Consider the following 18,159-nt stretch of genomic DNA (forward strand, 5'->3'; position numbering starts at 1 on the left):
ATATGTGGAGGATCGAATGAGCGCACGATGAGCCCAGTAGGAAATACATATATCCGAGCGATAAACCTAGGAAACCATATTCCACTTGGAGATTCCGGACGAATCGTACTCGGTCTCAGGAAGGCCTTGGAAAGTCTGGGAGATCATCGCGGGGCTGTCGGGGACCCGAGCGTTGTACATCATATTCAATCTTCACCTGCTACATCGCTTGACCATTTGGCGGCTCTTCTCATCGCCCGTCTCAGAATACTCGCTGGGGAACCTCGTCTCCCCAAGAGTTCTCACGGCTCCCGCTGATACCGAACGGTAATCATCGCGATTCGAACCATCGCAAGGGTCAGCGCTCACACGCGGTCTCCCCATGTGTGTGTGGTCAGAGATGACGATTCGTCCCTTGAAGTCTTCACTGACGGATGCCTCACAGAGACGGTCGTCAAGCAGACTAGGCGATTTTTAGTTCCGGAACTCTCGGGGAACGGCAGAGAGCCAGCTGACCATTGAGGCTCTATCCAGAACGCGCTCCAAGCAGGTCATCGGGATCAGGAGCCAAAGTGGAAACCACATCTTATCCTGTCATACGACAGTAGAGCAGTGTTTCCCAAGAGTTTTCCTCCGGTGGTCCACATTCGGAGTACGGAAGCTATCCAGGGCCCACAAGCACTAACAGAATACCGGAGAGAGCGGGCATCTCAGGGAAAGAAAGATGACGCTGACGAGAAATAAGGTCTGAAAGCATCAGTCTATCCGCAAATGATTGGCTAGGGTGATTCCACTGAACAAATTCAGCACTTGATGAATCTCGCTATGAGCCCTGAATCGGTAGTACGGAGTACTGCGGAAGTTCCTTGACCCCCTGGAAAATCGCCGTGCCCACCGGTGGGGCACTTGCCCGCTCTTGGCGAGCACTGGAATAGAGGGAGCGAAGCGTTGCCCGCTGAATCATCGCATCAGCACAGTGTCACTGTAGCTCCACATTGGAAATGACTTCACGGCGTATGCTGCAGTAGACGACGGAAGTGGTATCAGCGGAGCCCGAGAATTCATGATGCGCGACTCACGACCACCAACTCAGAATTAATCCCTTTGCTGCGGAGCGCTCGTTACGAATGCGCAGTACGAAATGATGGTCTAACTGAAAGCCTCATTCTCATCAACTAATGGAATCCGTAATTATGCGAGATCCGGAGTAATATCAATCATTGGGTAATTAAGGATAACCCCGGGAAAAACATCAGAGCGACTTCACCGAATCGACAGCCCTGAATCAGCAGCAGAAACCTTGCACATGGGCGTTAATTCGCATCTTCAACCAAACAATCAGTTCATCCCTTTGGTTGCATCATCCTGGCTAGGGGAGAGGCGACGCGTCGCCTTCTCGGGCAAACTCCTCCTTGATTTTCTGTCGGTCGATCTTGCCGGGAGAAGGCGGGCAAGTGTCATTCTCCGATTGTCCGTCAGCCTTATGCAAGACCAGATCCAGAAGAGAATCCGTCTTCGGTGACAACCCTGAATGTTTCCGTCTCTCTAGCATCTGATTCATGCGAGCAAAATGGAGATTCAAACTATATGAGCGTGACAGCCAGGAGGAACGGAGTAAATTCTCTATCTCCCGTGGTCTTTATTTCTCTTCAAAAAGAACCAGGAGACACACACGGTGCGTCGATCACACAATGACGCTACTGGAAAGTCACATGGAGAAAACCACACACAACAGCAGCAAGCGACCCACGACAAACATTATGAAGTGCACGAAGAACAGGGACTAGGAAGAGATCGAAGACGATGGTGGACTTGGGCGAAGTTCCCTCACAAGCACACACATATATGTACATATTCGCACGCACGCATACGAATGTGGGCCGGAATAACTAAAAAATATTTTCCTCTAGCTCACTGACGAGTAATCCTAATTCCATCCATGACTTGAAGCTCGGCTGCGGTGCTGAGATCCGTACTGGGCAGCGGCCTGTTCGCCAGTGACCGCCGAGGATTCGAACACCACATCGGCGGGATTCTTGGACTCGGTTCCGAGTTCGTTTGTGACAATCTTGGCGTGGAATCCGCTTTCGTCGGCGTGATATTCGACTCTCCGCTTGGTGCCGTCGGCCATCTGGATCATATAATGTCCTCGAACAGTTCGTCCATCGGATGTTTGACTGTGGCCATGCGAGCCATCGTGGTCCTCAGCTGAGTAACTGAACTCATAAGGCTGCGGCGGACCGTAATTTTCTTCAGAGGCACCGTAGCCCCCACCGTGTCCCCCGTAGCCTCCGGGAGGACTGGCCAGCACGGCTGTGCAAGCCGCGGAGACCAAGCAGACGAACGCGAAGCTTCTCTGGAATTCGGGAATCGGAGACTTAGCTGGAAAGTTGTTCTATTTAGAGACTCTGTAGCCTTCGACCATGATTGTGGTAAAGCCGTCGTTGGAGCCATTACGCTCCGTGCGTACAAACCATTTCCAAGAGAGTCAATAGCTTCCCGGGCTTCTAACTAATAGCCGGCAGAACAGGAGGGCGCTTTAAATAAATCTGGTCGGTGGGGATGAGAGGCGGAAAGTGAAAGTACTTTCACTTCCAATCCGATCGCGGTTTGTTGTACAACCTTCCTGTCGGAAACTAAATTGCGATTGCGTCACCGAATTCGGAGGGTCGTGATCGATTCTGAAGATTTCGATCAGTCGTTGGTGTGAACTTCACCTTCAAATCTCTGCCGCTTCAAGAAGTGCCAGACATGCGAAATCATGCCGCAGAATTTCCCCTCAGATTCTATCCATATTAGCATTTTTGACGGAAGCCAGATGAGCTCTGAAAATCAGCGAGAATACCTCCGGAGGCTCATCGAGTGTGCATGCCTTACAGAGTCGATGGAGAAAGCCATATCGGAGACGTATCAAATAAGGAGCCTTTCCATCGGAGTCTATGGGAAAGCAGTTTCCTTCTGACATGCAGTCCATGAGAAGCCGAGGGTCCCTTATGCGCGGGGCGGAGTCTCATGAGCTGTAGAAAATGACAGTGATGAGATTGTATTGAACGCCGACTTCGATGGGGGAGGGGGAAGGCGTAGTCGACGATTTCTGATTCCATCAACCACGAGCTCATCGTGCGGTAGGTGAGTGGAGTGTTCCCGGAAGAGGCACGATACGTCACACTGGTATATGGTGAACAAGATTGGTCGCTCTCAGTGCCGGGCCGTCGCCCTCGCCCCCGTCCTCCTTCCAGAAGGATGTGGCGATAAAGTGAGCAAGACGGTCGTCGCTCATGAGTAGGGCTCGACTTTCGTCGAAGCTTTTTAGCCGGAAATTCGCGGCAGTTTCAGGCTCCCATACACTTTCTATGGGGGAACGCCCCGCAATGCAACGAAAAATCGCGGTCGACCGCGACGAAAGTCGAGCCCTCCTCATGACTAGGCGTGTAAATTTTTCGCGGACCACGATTTTTCCGCGAATTTTCGCGGAAATTTCCGGCTACTCCCCATAGAGTTTCAATGAAGGCCGCAAATTCCCGCGAATTTGGCGGGAATTTTCCGCGAAAAATTTACATCCCTACTCATGACTCATGAGGACTCCGGTCGGGGAGAGAGCACCCTCTCGTCTTCGGTTCCGGATTCTCCTGACGCGGGCAAAGAGATCGATTCAACCGTATTCCTACCCGACCATATCAACGATCATTTTTTTCCGAAAATTTGCTCCGGCCCTCCACCGTTTCGCTCCAAGGGATCTGATAGTCACCTGCGGTACGTAACACCATTCGGTCGACCACGCTATCGTTCATATGATGTATAGGATACACTCACAGGTGGTCGAGTTACCTGTCTATTTCTCTCGCAATTAGTTATAATGTCCTGCAGATAAATTGGCAGACGGCCTTTTTCTGACCGCGATTCCGCTTCGGAAGCTATCTTGTTCGTGAGGTGAAGAATGTTGACGCAATGTTTCAGTAAAAATGATCAAAACGTCAAAAATCGTCCGTTCGCATTCCTCCTGCCATTAACGAGCAGATCTTCGCGCTGACCCGAACGACCTTTGTCGATGATTTTCTTCCTACCGACTGCTGCTCGTCGGGGTGTAACGTATTATTGCTCTTCATTTCATAACAATTCGTATCTTTCCCGCCGATAGCCACCAAGGCCTCGGCTGCCGTGTGAACATCCATCCCTTTGATTAGAAGACAAAGGACGACTGAGCGTGGATGACCGAAGTTAACATTCAATCCACCAACTGGGCCCGCGGCCAACTGTATCACTGTGCGGTCACCGGTCATATCATAGAGTTTTCGCCCTGCAAAAAAACAGGATCTGTTCTTCGGAGTTCCCGATTAGGTGTGGGTTGATTGGCAAGAGTCCATAGAACGGTGACGCAGTCAAATATTCCTGTCTCGAGAGAAAACTATACTCGTTAAGCACTTAAAGTCTCGGAGAGTCCGCTTCATCTCTGAGAATATTTGGAATCTCTCGACGCAGGATTGGACGGCAAAGGTCATGGAGCATTCGATACTAATAATAATCGATGATTGGGGTCCTTGGGATGCGATTCACTTAGGAATCGGCGGCGCAGAGGTACAAAATCACTTTTTACTTCGAGTCTTTTTCCCAAAAGCTCCACCATCAGTCGAAGCTCTTGAGCTCAGGATGCGACGCCAGTTCAATCTCTGACCCTTTTCCGCTTCGGAGACGTTTCTCGAGGCCCCAGCGGGTCGCTCATGGAAATTTCCCTCCTTCCGCGAGGAATGCAGCTCCCAGCTGATTATTCGCTGCTCAATCTGAATTCCAAATCATGATGCTCGGTTCATCGTCGTAACGGCTCGCTATCTGGCACCGTCTCGGCTCCTGACAGTCCTTATGGTACGGGGGGTGTGCAGTTCTAGGGCCCAAGTTTCCACGCGGGAAATACCATGGGCTATGTGACACTGAGCTCACGAAATCATCGAAGCAAGATTCGTAGTACGACCTTTCATAATGGAGCCTGACTTCGAGTCTTGAAAATTCATCAATTAGAGGAGCGACTCGCGAAGACGGATCGTTATAGTCTGCAAGCGGCGGGTAGCGATCCAGTAACAGCAATCGTGCTCGACCTTGTTGATAGGGCCTGCCCCATGAGTGCCAGAGATCCACTTCGCTGATATTGACTAGTCTGCTCATCATCCTCATGAATCCCAACTTCAGATGCTCAATATCAATGCGCCCCGAGCTTCGTCCCCGATCATATTCATGTTCGACTCTCTTGACCTCCAGGATTCTCGTTCGCCCCAGCGTGCCACCCGTCGAAATCACATCTTCTCAGCCTGCTTAAACGCTTCATTCGCAGGATCTGATGGCGATTTAATCTGCCTCGCTGCGGGATTGCTATTTTCGATACTAGATCTCTCCTGCATAACTCCAATGACCGTATGCTATTGCGCAACCGAAATCTGGAATACAGTAAGCTCTCGACTATTCGCGGTTCCTCACCCATGGTCTTGACGGCTCTCCCTGTGATACATCGATTTATATCAATATGATCCGCCCTATTCCCACGACCGAGGACTCTTTTCGGATACATACTGTTGTATCTTAAAAATTTGATGGGAGTTTCGAAAGATCCGCGGAACATCTAGTGATGAGGTGACGTACCGACATGCGCGCGCTTCAAAAAAGACAAACGATCGTGCCAGCGGCCGGACCCCGGTTTTCCGTTTTCCCCCTCGAGTTCAAGGAAATCCATGAGCTCCGCTGAGAATGAACGTCATCAACCGACTTCGAAAAAATCATGGGGTTCGTTGCGCAGACTTGCTTCATTAAACACTTCTCACCGTGAGGCGTGTCGCGACGGAGAGTACTTCGAGGTGGGTGTCGCTCCTCGCTTGAGGACTATCGTCTTCCACTTGACTAGGTGACGAAGTCATTGTGCATCCCTCAGCTGAACAGCAGCATTACCCTTAAGGCACTACCAGGCTTTGACTATAGTCATGAAGCGGCCAGACGTATACCATCTTCACCCTCCTGGCGATCCGGGAGCTGATTCCTTTCTACAAGATCGGGCCATCTGTCTCGCTCCGACGCCGTGAATTCGTTTTCCGAAAGCCTGTGTGCATCCAGGTGATTATACATCCTCAGCTCGTCGACTCAGGGAATCAAGCTGAAGGAACTACGAGATGTGAGATGATCCCCGATTTCCGGAGGCAAGGTTGAGTGGGGGCGAGACTCATCCGACAAATAATATAATGGATTCATGAGCAATATATCATGCTTATCAAGGATTCATTTCATCTCTGGGAATAACCCATAGCTCACACTGCCCCGTACTGTTCAGGGCCATTTATGGAAAATAATTGTTTCGATGAGTAGCGTAAATGTCGATCTTGTGGATTCCACACCATAAACAAACTCTCCGTAGATTCTGTGGCTGGGAAGCGTAAGAATTGGCTTCTCTTGTGATCCCCTCGCACGGATAAAGCCTTAATTAGTGACTCGACTTACGATTCCCGGGGTATTTTTCTTGAATGGATGAATATAGAGAATAATATAATGTCCCTCCAATAATAAGTTGGAGGGACAAATTCACCGGAGAGGCAAGAACAATGATCAGCGGCAGTGCTCCGCTCCTGACTTGATGACCTTGCTCTTTCGGAGCTCGAAACTCAAATTCTGCTCGCTCAGACTTAGCGAAAGATATTGACCGCCCCCGAACAAATGATAATGTACGCCCGATGCCGGGAAGCAATGCTTTCCGGAGATCGAGCGACGGATGGTCATGCTCACCCTTCGGCTAGCATCCCGACGAATTTCAACTAATTTGCCGATAAGTTCGAAGCGGAATCAGCTCATTTCTGCGCATCCGACTCCCGCCGCCATCGAGGACTTCGACTCGCTTCGAGCTCAATCCAGGGTCACAGTTGACACGTCGGCTTCTGGCACGTGAACCGTACACGATCGAATGATCCCATTCAGCCTCCGGATGAACTCCAGCAGCAATAAAGAATAACATTGTGAGTCCCGGTCGGTTCTGCCGTCGGCGTCGTCTCGCCACTCGCAGGACCTGGGGTCGTTTCGGAGGGAGCGAATGTTCGGAATTTAGAGAATGTCGAATCGGGAAGAGCAGAAATGAGAGAGATCCGAGCCAATCGATGGACAGCTGCACGCTGCCGTCGAGGATCGGAAACATTCGCGCGGAAATTCCTAAAAAACTCCGAGGGTCTAGCTCTGCTCGTGCTTCGCAAGTCCCACCTGCCGGAGAGAATTTCTCACGAAATGTATTTCGAGGTCACAAGTAAATGCGGGAGCGATGGGCGACAGAAGTCCCTCCACGGAGGATTCGGTCCGTTGTAGAGTCTGAGAGTTTCCACTCGCCCCGAGCTGTATGGAAAGGAGAACCAAACTGTGCTTACTTAGAGCAACGTCACAGGCACAGAAGGTGTCTCGAGCGATAGGTAGTATCTGTTTCACGGTGATCAGCTGCTTGAGACAGCGAGGAAATTATTCAATTTATCAATTTGCGGCGCGAACGCTGTCGGCGGTGAGTTGTTAAAAAGCCCGAAGAATTTGTCACTTCCGCCGCGCAATCCCTTTGCCCGTTGCCTTTATGGAGGAGGACATGAGGCCCGGAAACGCGGCAGCCTTTGAGACAACTGATATTCCAATCATATGGACGTGAGATGGTGCCTGCCCTGTTGAGTCTCCCACGGTTGGTGACTCAGATGCTCCCGAAGCAAAGCCGTTCGGAATCGAGCAATGCGTGAGCGGAGCGGCGCTCTCATGCCGCGAGTTGTTCGCAGGGCTTAGGAATCGGCTCTTCGCTGATTCCCTCTATTTTGGTTCCATAGAATCGGCTTCCCACCGGGTGTGTTCAGTTCCCGGTCCGTCCCGGACAGAGCGAGCTATTGTGCCAGAAAGCGCGTCAAATTACGTTGTCCGAAGGACGTCGATTTTACATCCAGAGTGAAATTCAAGACGCTTCCTTTCTCGAAGGTTCATCGTGTGTTTTCATTCGATTGCATTTGCGTTTCCACAGTTCAGATCAGTTTTCGAGCTCTGTCGAGTGAATCGATGCTTATTCCAAGTTCGTGTGTCCATTCCTTCTTGGAAGTCGACGATGGGTAGTTCGCTTTTTTCCGCGCGCTATCTTCGCGATTCGGCTTGATTGGCGCAAATTCACGATCGAGTCGGTCAAACGAAGTGATTATTATCGATGCATAAACAAGGCTGTTGACGCCATGCTGAGTTGTATGGAATCATTCTCTTTTGAAGAGATGACGAAAACAGTTCATGCCTTTTCGGGTTCGGGAGTATATGTGCCAGGCGAGGGCCTTCAAAACCTTCAGGCCGTGGGTCGCAGCAGGTTCCTTTTCCGAAAGCAAGCCCCCGCTTTTGAGGAAGCTGCAATATCCCCGCTCGGTGTCAATCAATCATCGAGAGACATGGGATAGGAATCTTGGGTCAGAGACGGGCTTCTATCCGCCAAATCGAGAGCCTTTGACTACAGGGAAGATCAACGACTCGATGTCGCGAAGTACATTTAGGCTGAACTACATCCTCCGAGATTTCTGAGATTTGACGGTCTCGCGGTCTCGACGCAATAAGTCAGGACTATCGGAGGAGTCCACACGTAGTCTGAGGGATGGGGTCTCTTTTGACTGATCGAATCCAGCAGGCGAATCGCATTGGCCAATTCCTGATCTGTGTTCTCTCTCTTTGACCATTAGGAGGATTAGATCAGAAATCTTCAGAGCGGATAAACTTTTTAAGGGCTCTGGAGCTGAGCGGCGGACCATCAATCGGAGACATGGCCACTGGGACATGTGTGTCTACGGGCTTTCTGTCTCTGTTCCGAGAGAGCTAATGATCCGGAAAGCGACTGACGAGGATCAGACGATGAGCAGACTGACGGCAGACCGGCTGCTCTGACCCGCGATAGGCTAACCGACTCAATGTGGAGGCGTCCGATCTCCGAAACCCGCGTCCTTGGATTGCGGCTCCGCTTTGCACGGGTGTTTATTAGCTCGGAATCGAGGATACAAGAGCTAAGTGAAAGCCTCAGCAGGAGGTCTCTCGATCAGCGGTTCCTTCTCTATGCGTATGATCGAAGAAGCTGGATGCTCATACCACCAGCTGCAGAAGACACGAAGCTATGAGAGACTTACGAACGGAGTAGATTGCGAATCAAGTCGAACGATTCGCTTAATCATCGATTGCCGCTCGCAGAACGTAGATGCGGTCGCCAAGGAGAGAGGCTCGAACTGAAGCCCACGCACGCTTTGCTGACCGGGCAAGTCTCTGTTGTTGTCGAGAGACGGCACCGAGAATAGAGGGGACGCGTTCGATCAGTATTCCCGTACAGTCCATGGCATGTGATGACTTATGTGTTGCAGGAGTCCACGAATGATGCAGTCTAGGCTCGTCTGTTCTTTCGGATAATCTCAATCCCGCAAGCTCGGAGCGTAATATCTTCCGAGGGAGACTTCAGTCCGAGAACTCTGAGTTGAGGCTTTGCGCCTGGTCGAGTCGGTATTCCTGATCATGGCGGCCTCCGTATTTTTTTTTCCAATTTCTCCCTTGTAATCGATGCACGATGACTGCTGCTCTGTTCCAGAGTAGGATATTTCTCCTACGCGCGCTGATTCAGAACATCCGAGGTTGCTCATCCTCTCTGGGTTCCACTCGACACTGCGTTTGAATTTCGAGACTACGTTCCTCAAAAGTTGCGAGGTGACTGCGGAGGCGCACAAATTTGATGTGACCCGTAAAAGATCGCGAACCCTGCTGTCAGCAGTCCCCTCCGCAGCGTCAGCGGCTTCTTCGTGGAAGACATCGCCACGATCCACTATATTGGTCGTTGAATTCCCGAGCCTGGAGTCCAAAGGCGTTTTTTTCTCACCAGGAGTTGAGGATCTCAGGCAATCTCAGCTGCGAGGCGGGAATTTCGTTGGCGCGCCTAGAACAAGCCGGGACTAATTTTTGACCCGCCAGAAAATATCTATGTATGGGTATGAACTTCGGAGCGACCGCTCGAAAATATGTTTCCAGGGGTCAGCTCTCGATTTTCCAGAGATACCTCCTATGCAGACCCCATCACGGTTCATAAACTGTCTTACGGCTCTCCCGATCTATGCTTATAAATCGCTTCCGAGAACATCGCTCGTTCTCGTCGAAAAAAGAATGTTGCCTCGGACGGACCACAGAACAATGCTTGGCCTGGTCGGCGGGGCGACAAGCGAGCTTCACTGGAATGCATGTAGGTACATGATGTGTTGTCAAGTCCCTGCCGACGAGATCATTATCTCTCGAGAGAATCGCTCAATAATTGATAATCTGGATAGAGGTGAGCCTCAAGAAGGATGCGCTCCGACTGCGGCATTTTGTTTTTTAGATGATCTCATTTGGAGGATGGGAGGGCAGAATTCGTCCTGAGTGCTCGATGGTACTCAATTTATTAGCATCACAAAGTAAAATTCGATTTGCTTTCGGAGAATGAAATTTCCAGATTCGAATGAGTTCTGGTCAAAATACTCAACAAAAAAAAGAGGTCTTATTATTGAATAAGATTAATGCGAAGTCCGGAATCCCAAAGATGATTCGAGTGGACTTATTGTCTGCTTCGAATACAGGAGCGCGTAATCCGATTACTCGTCGGAGAAGTTCATTGGTAGATTCAGATGCACCGAATGGCATCAAGCGCAAACGAGAATGTAATGCTTAATGGGTGATCATCATTCCGGGCGATATCCATGAAGGTCCTGGATCAAAAATAACCGCATCAAGCATACGGGGATGTCTCCACCCTTCTCGGGAGAGAGGCACGTCCCACGTAGGTTTCGACGTTTCCTCGGGCGGAATCGCTTGCTGGAGCGCGGAGCCCGAAAAGCATGATATGGCCTTTCCGTAAGTTCCGTGCGCGACGTAGAGGACAGAGGAGGATCCCCGTATTCGATGGTATCCCGAATGACTCCACTCGAATGCTCGGTGTCTTCCGGGTCTGGAAAGTTAGCTCCGGATGCCAAAGATAACACGCTTACCATAATTGCTTATCAATCGCGCTTCTCCCACCCTCCTCCACTTTTTCCATCAACATCATTATCGAGATCGCCCGGTTGTTCGACGCGGTTCCGACCGTCGACGATCTGCAGGTAGTAAGCGGCTCTCGAAACCTATCTTGACTTGCCGCAGGCGATCCTTGCACGGGCTGTATCATGTCCTTCATATGCCATAACTGCGCGGCTCACTCTGGCTTGCGATACGATTGCAGGACCGGAGATATCCGTGCCCGAGGGCTGCGCTCAATACGAGCCTCGCAGATAAAATCATATCGTTGTTAAGCCAGACCTCGCCATGAATGAACCGTGGCCATCACTTGTCTCGTTCACACTTGTTCGGTCAAAGCCTCCTCACGTTTTTGCACCGCACCGAGCCCCTGATTCTCGCCATCGACTTCCTATTCCCCGCGTCGACGACAGAGGCGGAAGTACATCGTGCGTAATGTCCGAAAACTGCCCTCGCCCGAGAAGAAAGGCGATCAGGTACGGATTTTGTCAAGGAAGTCCCTTCTTGCTCTTGTATTTCACAGTGATGAAAACATACGTTTGGACCTCGACTCACGTCAATGGTTGGTACATGACGGAGCGGCTTTGGTCGAGGAAAGATTTTTCCTACGGCCCGCCAACGGTGTTCCTCATCATCGCGAGCTCCAACTCTTCCATACGTAGGTACATCGAGTATTATCGGGGCAAGTATCAAGACAGCCCCCATGGGCTTTCAGAGTGATCTGATCCATGTCTGGTCGAGGAGGTTGGTGAACGTTGGCGTATTTGTATTTTAGGGAATGAATTTCGAGCGGGCCGGTTGCAATCCCCCATGAGAATTTCCTCGCAGAATATTCGGGGGAACCCGATGCTCGAAAGCGTCATCGAGAGCTTTGCACCGAGACTATTCTCGAAGTGGTCCGACGGGCCGAAACTGGTAGGTCAACTTGGGTACGAAGATGACTAGAGCCGGGACGGCGTTCTCATGACGTTCAAAAACTGCGCGCTCGACCTCAACATCGAGATTCTTGCAATCCAGCACTCACTGCCAACATGAAGTGGTCGAACACTGCATTCGTTTCGGTCAAACACTGAATTTGAATTGGTCAAACACTGTATAAATGAACCGAGATCGGTTCCCATTCGTGCCCATCTCCTTATTTACCCCCCCTCCTCCTCCCCCTGATGGAGATCTAAGCTCCCGCTCTCACTCAGTGTGGAGACAGGATGCGCAGCTCGAGTATTGGCTTCCTGAGCAACTCTTTCCCGGTGCGAGCGAAATAGAGGATGCGTCAAGAGAGACACCGAGCCAATCTCAGGAACTTTCTCGGATGGCAGGGAAAGCCGCAGAAAGATAGAAAAAGAACCGAGAAAGCGATTGAGCCGCGAACAGCCGTCGGGATGACTCCTTGCCCGCTCGATCAACTTGGGGAATTCTTCCGGATCTGAAATCGCTTCGCTCCTTCAACTCATTTTCGCAGCCATTCGACGAGAAACTTTGCTTTCGTCGGAAGCGTTCACCGCAAAGTCATTCCACTTCGCTTTTTCCTCTTTGAACCTTCGGACCGAGCCCCGATATGGTTCGCCACAGATAGAAGCGCGGCCGTACGGTTTGGTGCCGTGTGACGTCTGCGCCATCCGTTCTGCGAGTACTCGCGGTAGACACCGGACCAGAGTGTCACGGAAATCTCCGGGGAGGACAAAAATCTTTTCAAATTCAAAGGTTAATTGTGTGTCCCGGGTCGAATTGTTCTCCCGACAGTTCCTCTTCGCCAGCCATAGCCTTCCCGAGACTCGGAGCGCCGCGGCTGAACAGCGTCCGAGGGTCATCCGTGGGTCGCTCAGGCAGATGTTCACGACGCCGTGAGTTCGATTCCACCCTGATGCAATCCTCGATCGTCGACTTCCAAATCGGCGACTTCTCCTGCTCTCGGAAAACTACTCATCATCAACAATCATCATCATTGTTCTCCAGAATATAATAGCTACATCATCTTGTCCTCGATTCGAGATCGAGGCCCTCTGCCGGATCCTTGTCGCTCGCCCGCAGCTCTCGTCTTTTGCGGCGCGATTCGCGAGCTAGTCAACGGTCATTCGGCACTGAAGCGATCCGGAATCGACCAGCGAATGGTGTCACGTTCCGCGGCTTTGATACCGAACGTGCCGCCATATCTCAGCGCTGAGTGGCGTGCCTGTTCGCGGCGGAAGGAATGCCGACCGCGCATCCTGTGTGAGGATCAAGTGTGAACGATGCTCCAAATGCCTGCCGTCTCGCCGATTCCTCCTAGACTTTCACTTGGTGAGAATGGAGGCGCGATGGCATGGGTCAAGCATGTGAACTCTTCGGCTCGGAGCGCCCTGGCCGAACAAAAAAAAGTGTTTTCCTCGAAATGTTCTCGAGAGGTAGAGAAATACCCTCGGTGGTATGGCAGTCACGTTGCGCCACCGACCGGTCGAGCCCGCGAGGTCGGGAGCAGCTGGGATTCTCGCCACCGTCCAGAGAAGGGCGAGAGATTTATATTTCACCAAAGTCATGTAAAAAAGCTATGCGACCCACATTTCGGGAGAAGATGACTCTCGCTCGGACGCCGATGGAATAGGAATCTGACGAACTAACGAAGAAAGTGAACTATCAATGCTGGTCCTGTCGACAGACCTAAGGGGAAAGATTTGTATCTCGGATTCCGTGGCACATGTGCTGTTCCAATTGCAGAGTTTGCAGTCCAGTTCGGGTGTCTGAGCGGGAAGTTAAGACAGAGCGATGCTTTCGCAGGAGCGAGATCAAAAAGTTTCGCAGAACTTCCTTCTGAAGCCGGCGAGCTTGTTTCCCCGAGGCCGGGGGCCCCGGACGCACCTCTGGAACTCCTGGGAGGTCCGTGTCGGCTGTCCTTTCCCGAAGCGAGAGTCATCTCCCCGTATCGAAATATTTTGCTTGTTCATCACTGATGAGTCATCAGAGAGCCACGTAGAAGACTTTGCACCTCCGACACGTCTCTTGAAATTCAGTGCGGACTCACTACAAGTCATTTTTCTCTGATGAGAGAATGCGAGCGATCTGTAGGAATAATCCGTATTGAAGCTATCGAGTGATCATCGGTAGAGATGCAAGTTTTCCGCGGCGACCGCACCTTCCGGCAGCTTTGAGCGATTCCCGCGAAAGTAATTTCGAGACTCATTTCCCATCCTAAAGAGGCTTGGTGAGACCCAGCTATTGCTTGAGCTTGGCCACGAGCTCGGAGACACGGCCGCATCAAAACTCGCCACGAGATCGAACTTGCGAAGCTTATCTGTTTTCGGGAGCAGCTCACGCCGCGAGCGCGGAGCGAGTTTTGTAATTATCCACGATTTCGAGTTTTCATACCGCGACACGCCGCAGTTCCAGCGATATTTCGCCGCCAAAAATTTACATCCCTGATCATGGGTTCCCCGATCCGCATTCAAGCTCGATTCCTCGAGCCCTCTCCCCTGAGAGGAGTCCAGGAACTTTTAGCTCAGAGATTCTTCAACCATCGAGCGAAGTAATCATATATTCGTCGTCCTCAATAGCGATTTCCGAGTTGAGTTACCAGTTGGCTCTTTTTGAGACTTTCTCAATTCGAGGAATAACAGCATAGTCTGCCACGGCATTCCTAGCTAGAGGTCATTCCCTGACGAGATTTTGCCTGATTTTGTCTCGGAGGGCGATTTCCTTGTACTCGTCCTTCCCGTGCATACTCCTTATCGATGGAGATAGTCCTTCCTACTTCTCCACAATTCGAGCTCGAGGTAACATATCCAAGAAGGGCTGTGCCTCAAAAATTTTGCCCTCTCCTAAGTGCTCCGAATCGTGCGCCCAAATCTAGTACTTGCTTCTCGAATCCTGTCTCCAGTCCTCACCGAGATATTGATCGAGTTGGGATCAGATACGATGCATCGCACTCTATTCTCATCGACTCCGATATACAATAAACAAGCAATGATCTACCCCACATTCTCAGATTTGATCCGGCTCATTCAACGCTACGGCTTTGAACTGCTCGTGGTAATTTGCCGCAGAGATCACGAGCTGGCTCGACCTACATCGTTTTTCCGTAAAAGATCGACCCGCGGTAGACCGCGGAAAAATCGCGTTCCGCGGAAAAATTAAAGCCCTACTCTTCGCGTAGGCTTCTCGACAGAGTTCCAGCAGACGTGATTTCGGTAGCCCGTTGAATTTTCTCTTGGCTTTCTCATGGCCCATTCTTGAGCTCATTTGTTCGATCATCCAGACCTGTGCTCAGCCCTCGGCTTCTTTCAAGGTTGTCTCTGCAATTTCCGAGCTCTCCTAGATTGAGCTCTACAACGTTGATGTTCAGCTCAAGGAGGGTTTTCTACTCTCTCTTTCACCCTTGGTAGTTAGTCGCCTAGAGGGCTAATTTTACGCGGGACTTCACGACCCATCTAAGGGGATTGCTGCTAAAACAGCACAAGGTATGCATGGAACATCATCCGCGACGGGTCTGTCGATGCTTTGTTTGCAGCCATCTTAATTCCTCATACACCATTCTCCTTCGGGATATATCGCTTCTGCACGCAATCATACATATTCCGACGGAGGCTCAAGACTGTAATTTCAATAATTCTCAACACCTTTCCCCTTCCGCCGTCTAAGGCAGTGTCACGTTGACACGTTTTTCGCAGCTGACTGTTCACGGGAGCGTTTACTGAGTCGTGAACTGAAAGCGGGACGTAACCCAATGTAACTCCGAGAGTGAAAAGGAAGAGAATGAAGTTCCGCGACACGTGTGCACGACACAAACAAACGACCGCCTGCCAAGCATAGCCCGACGCGAACGCACTCAATTAAACGCAGTCCTCGCTCGGCGACTTGCACCCGGCTTCGACATGTTGCACTTACGTTCCGGATAGAAACGAGAGCTGCGGGGATTCATATGATCCGGGGCGATTCCTCTCAAAGCTCAGAAAAAGCGTATTCGAATCACCTCCCTTTTCGGAACCGTCCGCTCTCGGCTCCGAAATTCTGTTATTCACCGCCGAGACGCCGTGGAGCTCAAACTTGATCCGAGCCAATAGGATCACCCTCGAGTGGTTCACCGCTAGCTCGTGTAATTGCTGGTCGAGGACGCATATGCCGTCGGACTACGCGTTGCTTTTCGCGAGCTTGCCAATCATCACAAATGCAAAGGATTGCGGAGCAATCGGATAGGGTACAGAAGTCGTGATCACCACCCTAATCGAGATACATGATTATGACGTGAGTTTCCACCCGCGTTTTCACTGGCGCGGCCGCTGGCAGGAAATCCAGAACAGTTTGGTGAGGATAACCGCGAGGACCAAAGCCAAAGAAAAATCCTCCGATGTTGAGCTCTCGCGAGCGCAATGAGCGGATTCCGATCAATCCCGCAGCAGCGTTCGCAGTCAGAACCGTGCTCAAGGAGAACGAATTTCGGGAGGAGAAACTCGCTGAATCCGCTCAGAAAGCAGAGCAATTTCGAGTGAACGAACCGACCCGACTCGGGACCAAGGAAGTTCATCATGGAATTAGGGTAGGCAATGAGGCCTCGAATTGTGATTCGATTCGCCGACTCCTCAATGTATAACGGCACTTTAGACAAAGTCTTCCTAGGAGTTCGGTAAGAGAACTCTGCCGGCGATCGCTACAGCCCTGAATTAAGCATGATCTTGCAAGGATACATGTGCAGGGTCGCACTTACACCGCATGACCTGTTCTCTGAGAGCTCCCCCGACAGTACGTCCGAGAGGCAGAGTTCGCCTCGACATAGATGTTCATAGAAGAATACAGCTGGAATATAAGTTCTCGGAGAGAGACTCCCACTCTGGGCCGACCCGGAGGCGATCGGTCGCTAGAGTATACTCCACAAGCGGTCCTACTCGAACCACGGTTTCCGATTGGACAATAATTTGGAATACTGAGGTCGAACGAATATCATGAGGAGCATTGCCGTCATAATACCAGAGCCGGAGGGGAAGAAGAATATAACCAGTGCAGTGAGCATGGAACCGGGAGAAAAGTCCGTCCGTCTAATCACTTACATTGATGGATTGATGCATTCGTTGGACGACGAGGAGAAAAGAGATGCGCTCGCGCGGCTGTGAGACGTCTGAGGAACGTTCCAATCAATAAATACATCCGGGTAATCTATTCGTGACGCTAGCAGAGACGCGGTCGAAGATAGATGCGATATGCAGACGACGCGCGACGGACGGACGGGGGGGGGCTTGCCGGGGAAACGGGGAAGCCGGCAAGAGGCATTGCAGAGATAGATGACGGCTCAGCTTTGTCCCTCGCTGCGGGACGGGATCGTTGTCTCTCGAAGAGAACGCATCGACGACATCGACGACGATGTCACTCGTCGCTTCAGCTTGTCGTCGACGTTTCAGAGCAGCTGCTGCTGCTGGCCAAGAGAAAGCGGAGACGACGCCAGCAGTCGCTGCAGCTTGACTCCCATTCATGGCTTTTGAATGACCGGTGCCACAACAGGCGAAGGGATGCCGAACATAGCCGACGCCGCTTTCGCTGCCGCCGACATAATCATCATCATCAAATTTCCTCGTCTGTATGTGAAGCCGAGCGAGTCCGAGAGCACGGCGGAGAAGGCTCGTTTGTATCGCAAACAACGCAGTGAGGATACATATGAGCTCCGTGATCGCGTTGCAGATCCTCGAGCGGATCATGGCTTTAATCGGCGGAGCGTCCGGGGGGAGAGCTCCTAAACTCCTCCCGTCCCGGACCGTGAGTTCAGGAGCAGATCACATACGGAGCGTCGGCGTCGCGTTCGCTCATCTGAGGAATCACTATGAACGGAACTGAAGCCGATCCGGAGAAGAAAGGCGCGCGTGAAATTTGACTAATCAATCTGATGTGTCGGATCAGTCTCGACCGACCGACCGACTGGGACGAAGTCTCGAACAGAGGAGCGGTCGCTTGCCTAGCACCCCCGAGCCTCGCGCACATGGTCGCTTTTCGTCTCTCTCCCGCAGCGAGACGTGACCGGCAATGCAGACGGGACACGAGCTCGGCTTGCGGAACTATCAGAGTATTTCTGAGGATCATGAACAATCGCGGGTAGAATTATTCTCTTTCATGGATTCTGTACCTGTTTCCAATTTCCGTGCTCAACACTTTGATTGAGCCGCCGAGAGAGTTTGGAAAAATTCGTCAGCGGCACTG

General features: G+C 51.3%; 1 protein-coding gene across 1 annotated transcript; it reads right to left on the reverse strand.

Annotated features, from left to right (window-relative positions):
- Positions 1-1,906: 1,906 nt before the first annotated feature.
- On the reverse strand, positions 1,907-4,151 carry LOC114828571 (cuticle protein 14-like). The gene is made up of 2 exons (XM_029113180.1): positions 4,044-4,151; positions 1,907-2,335 (listed from the first exon to the last, which is right to left on the reverse strand). Exons 1-2 carry the CDS (start codon positions 4,149-4,151, stop codon positions 1,907-1,909), a joined length of 537 nt encoding a protein of 178 aa, XP_028969013.1.
- Between the last annotated feature and the right edge of the window lie 14,008 nt (positions 4,152-18,159).

The sequence above is a fragment of the Galendromus occidentalis genome, unplaced genomic scaffold, assembly GCF_000255335.2.
Source record: "Galendromus occidentalis unplaced genomic scaffold, Mocc_1.1 scf7180000076381, whole genome shotgun sequence".
Taxonomy (NCBI): Eukaryota; Metazoa; Arthropoda; class Arachnida; order Mesostigmata; family Phytoseiidae; genus Galendromus; species Galendromus occidentalis.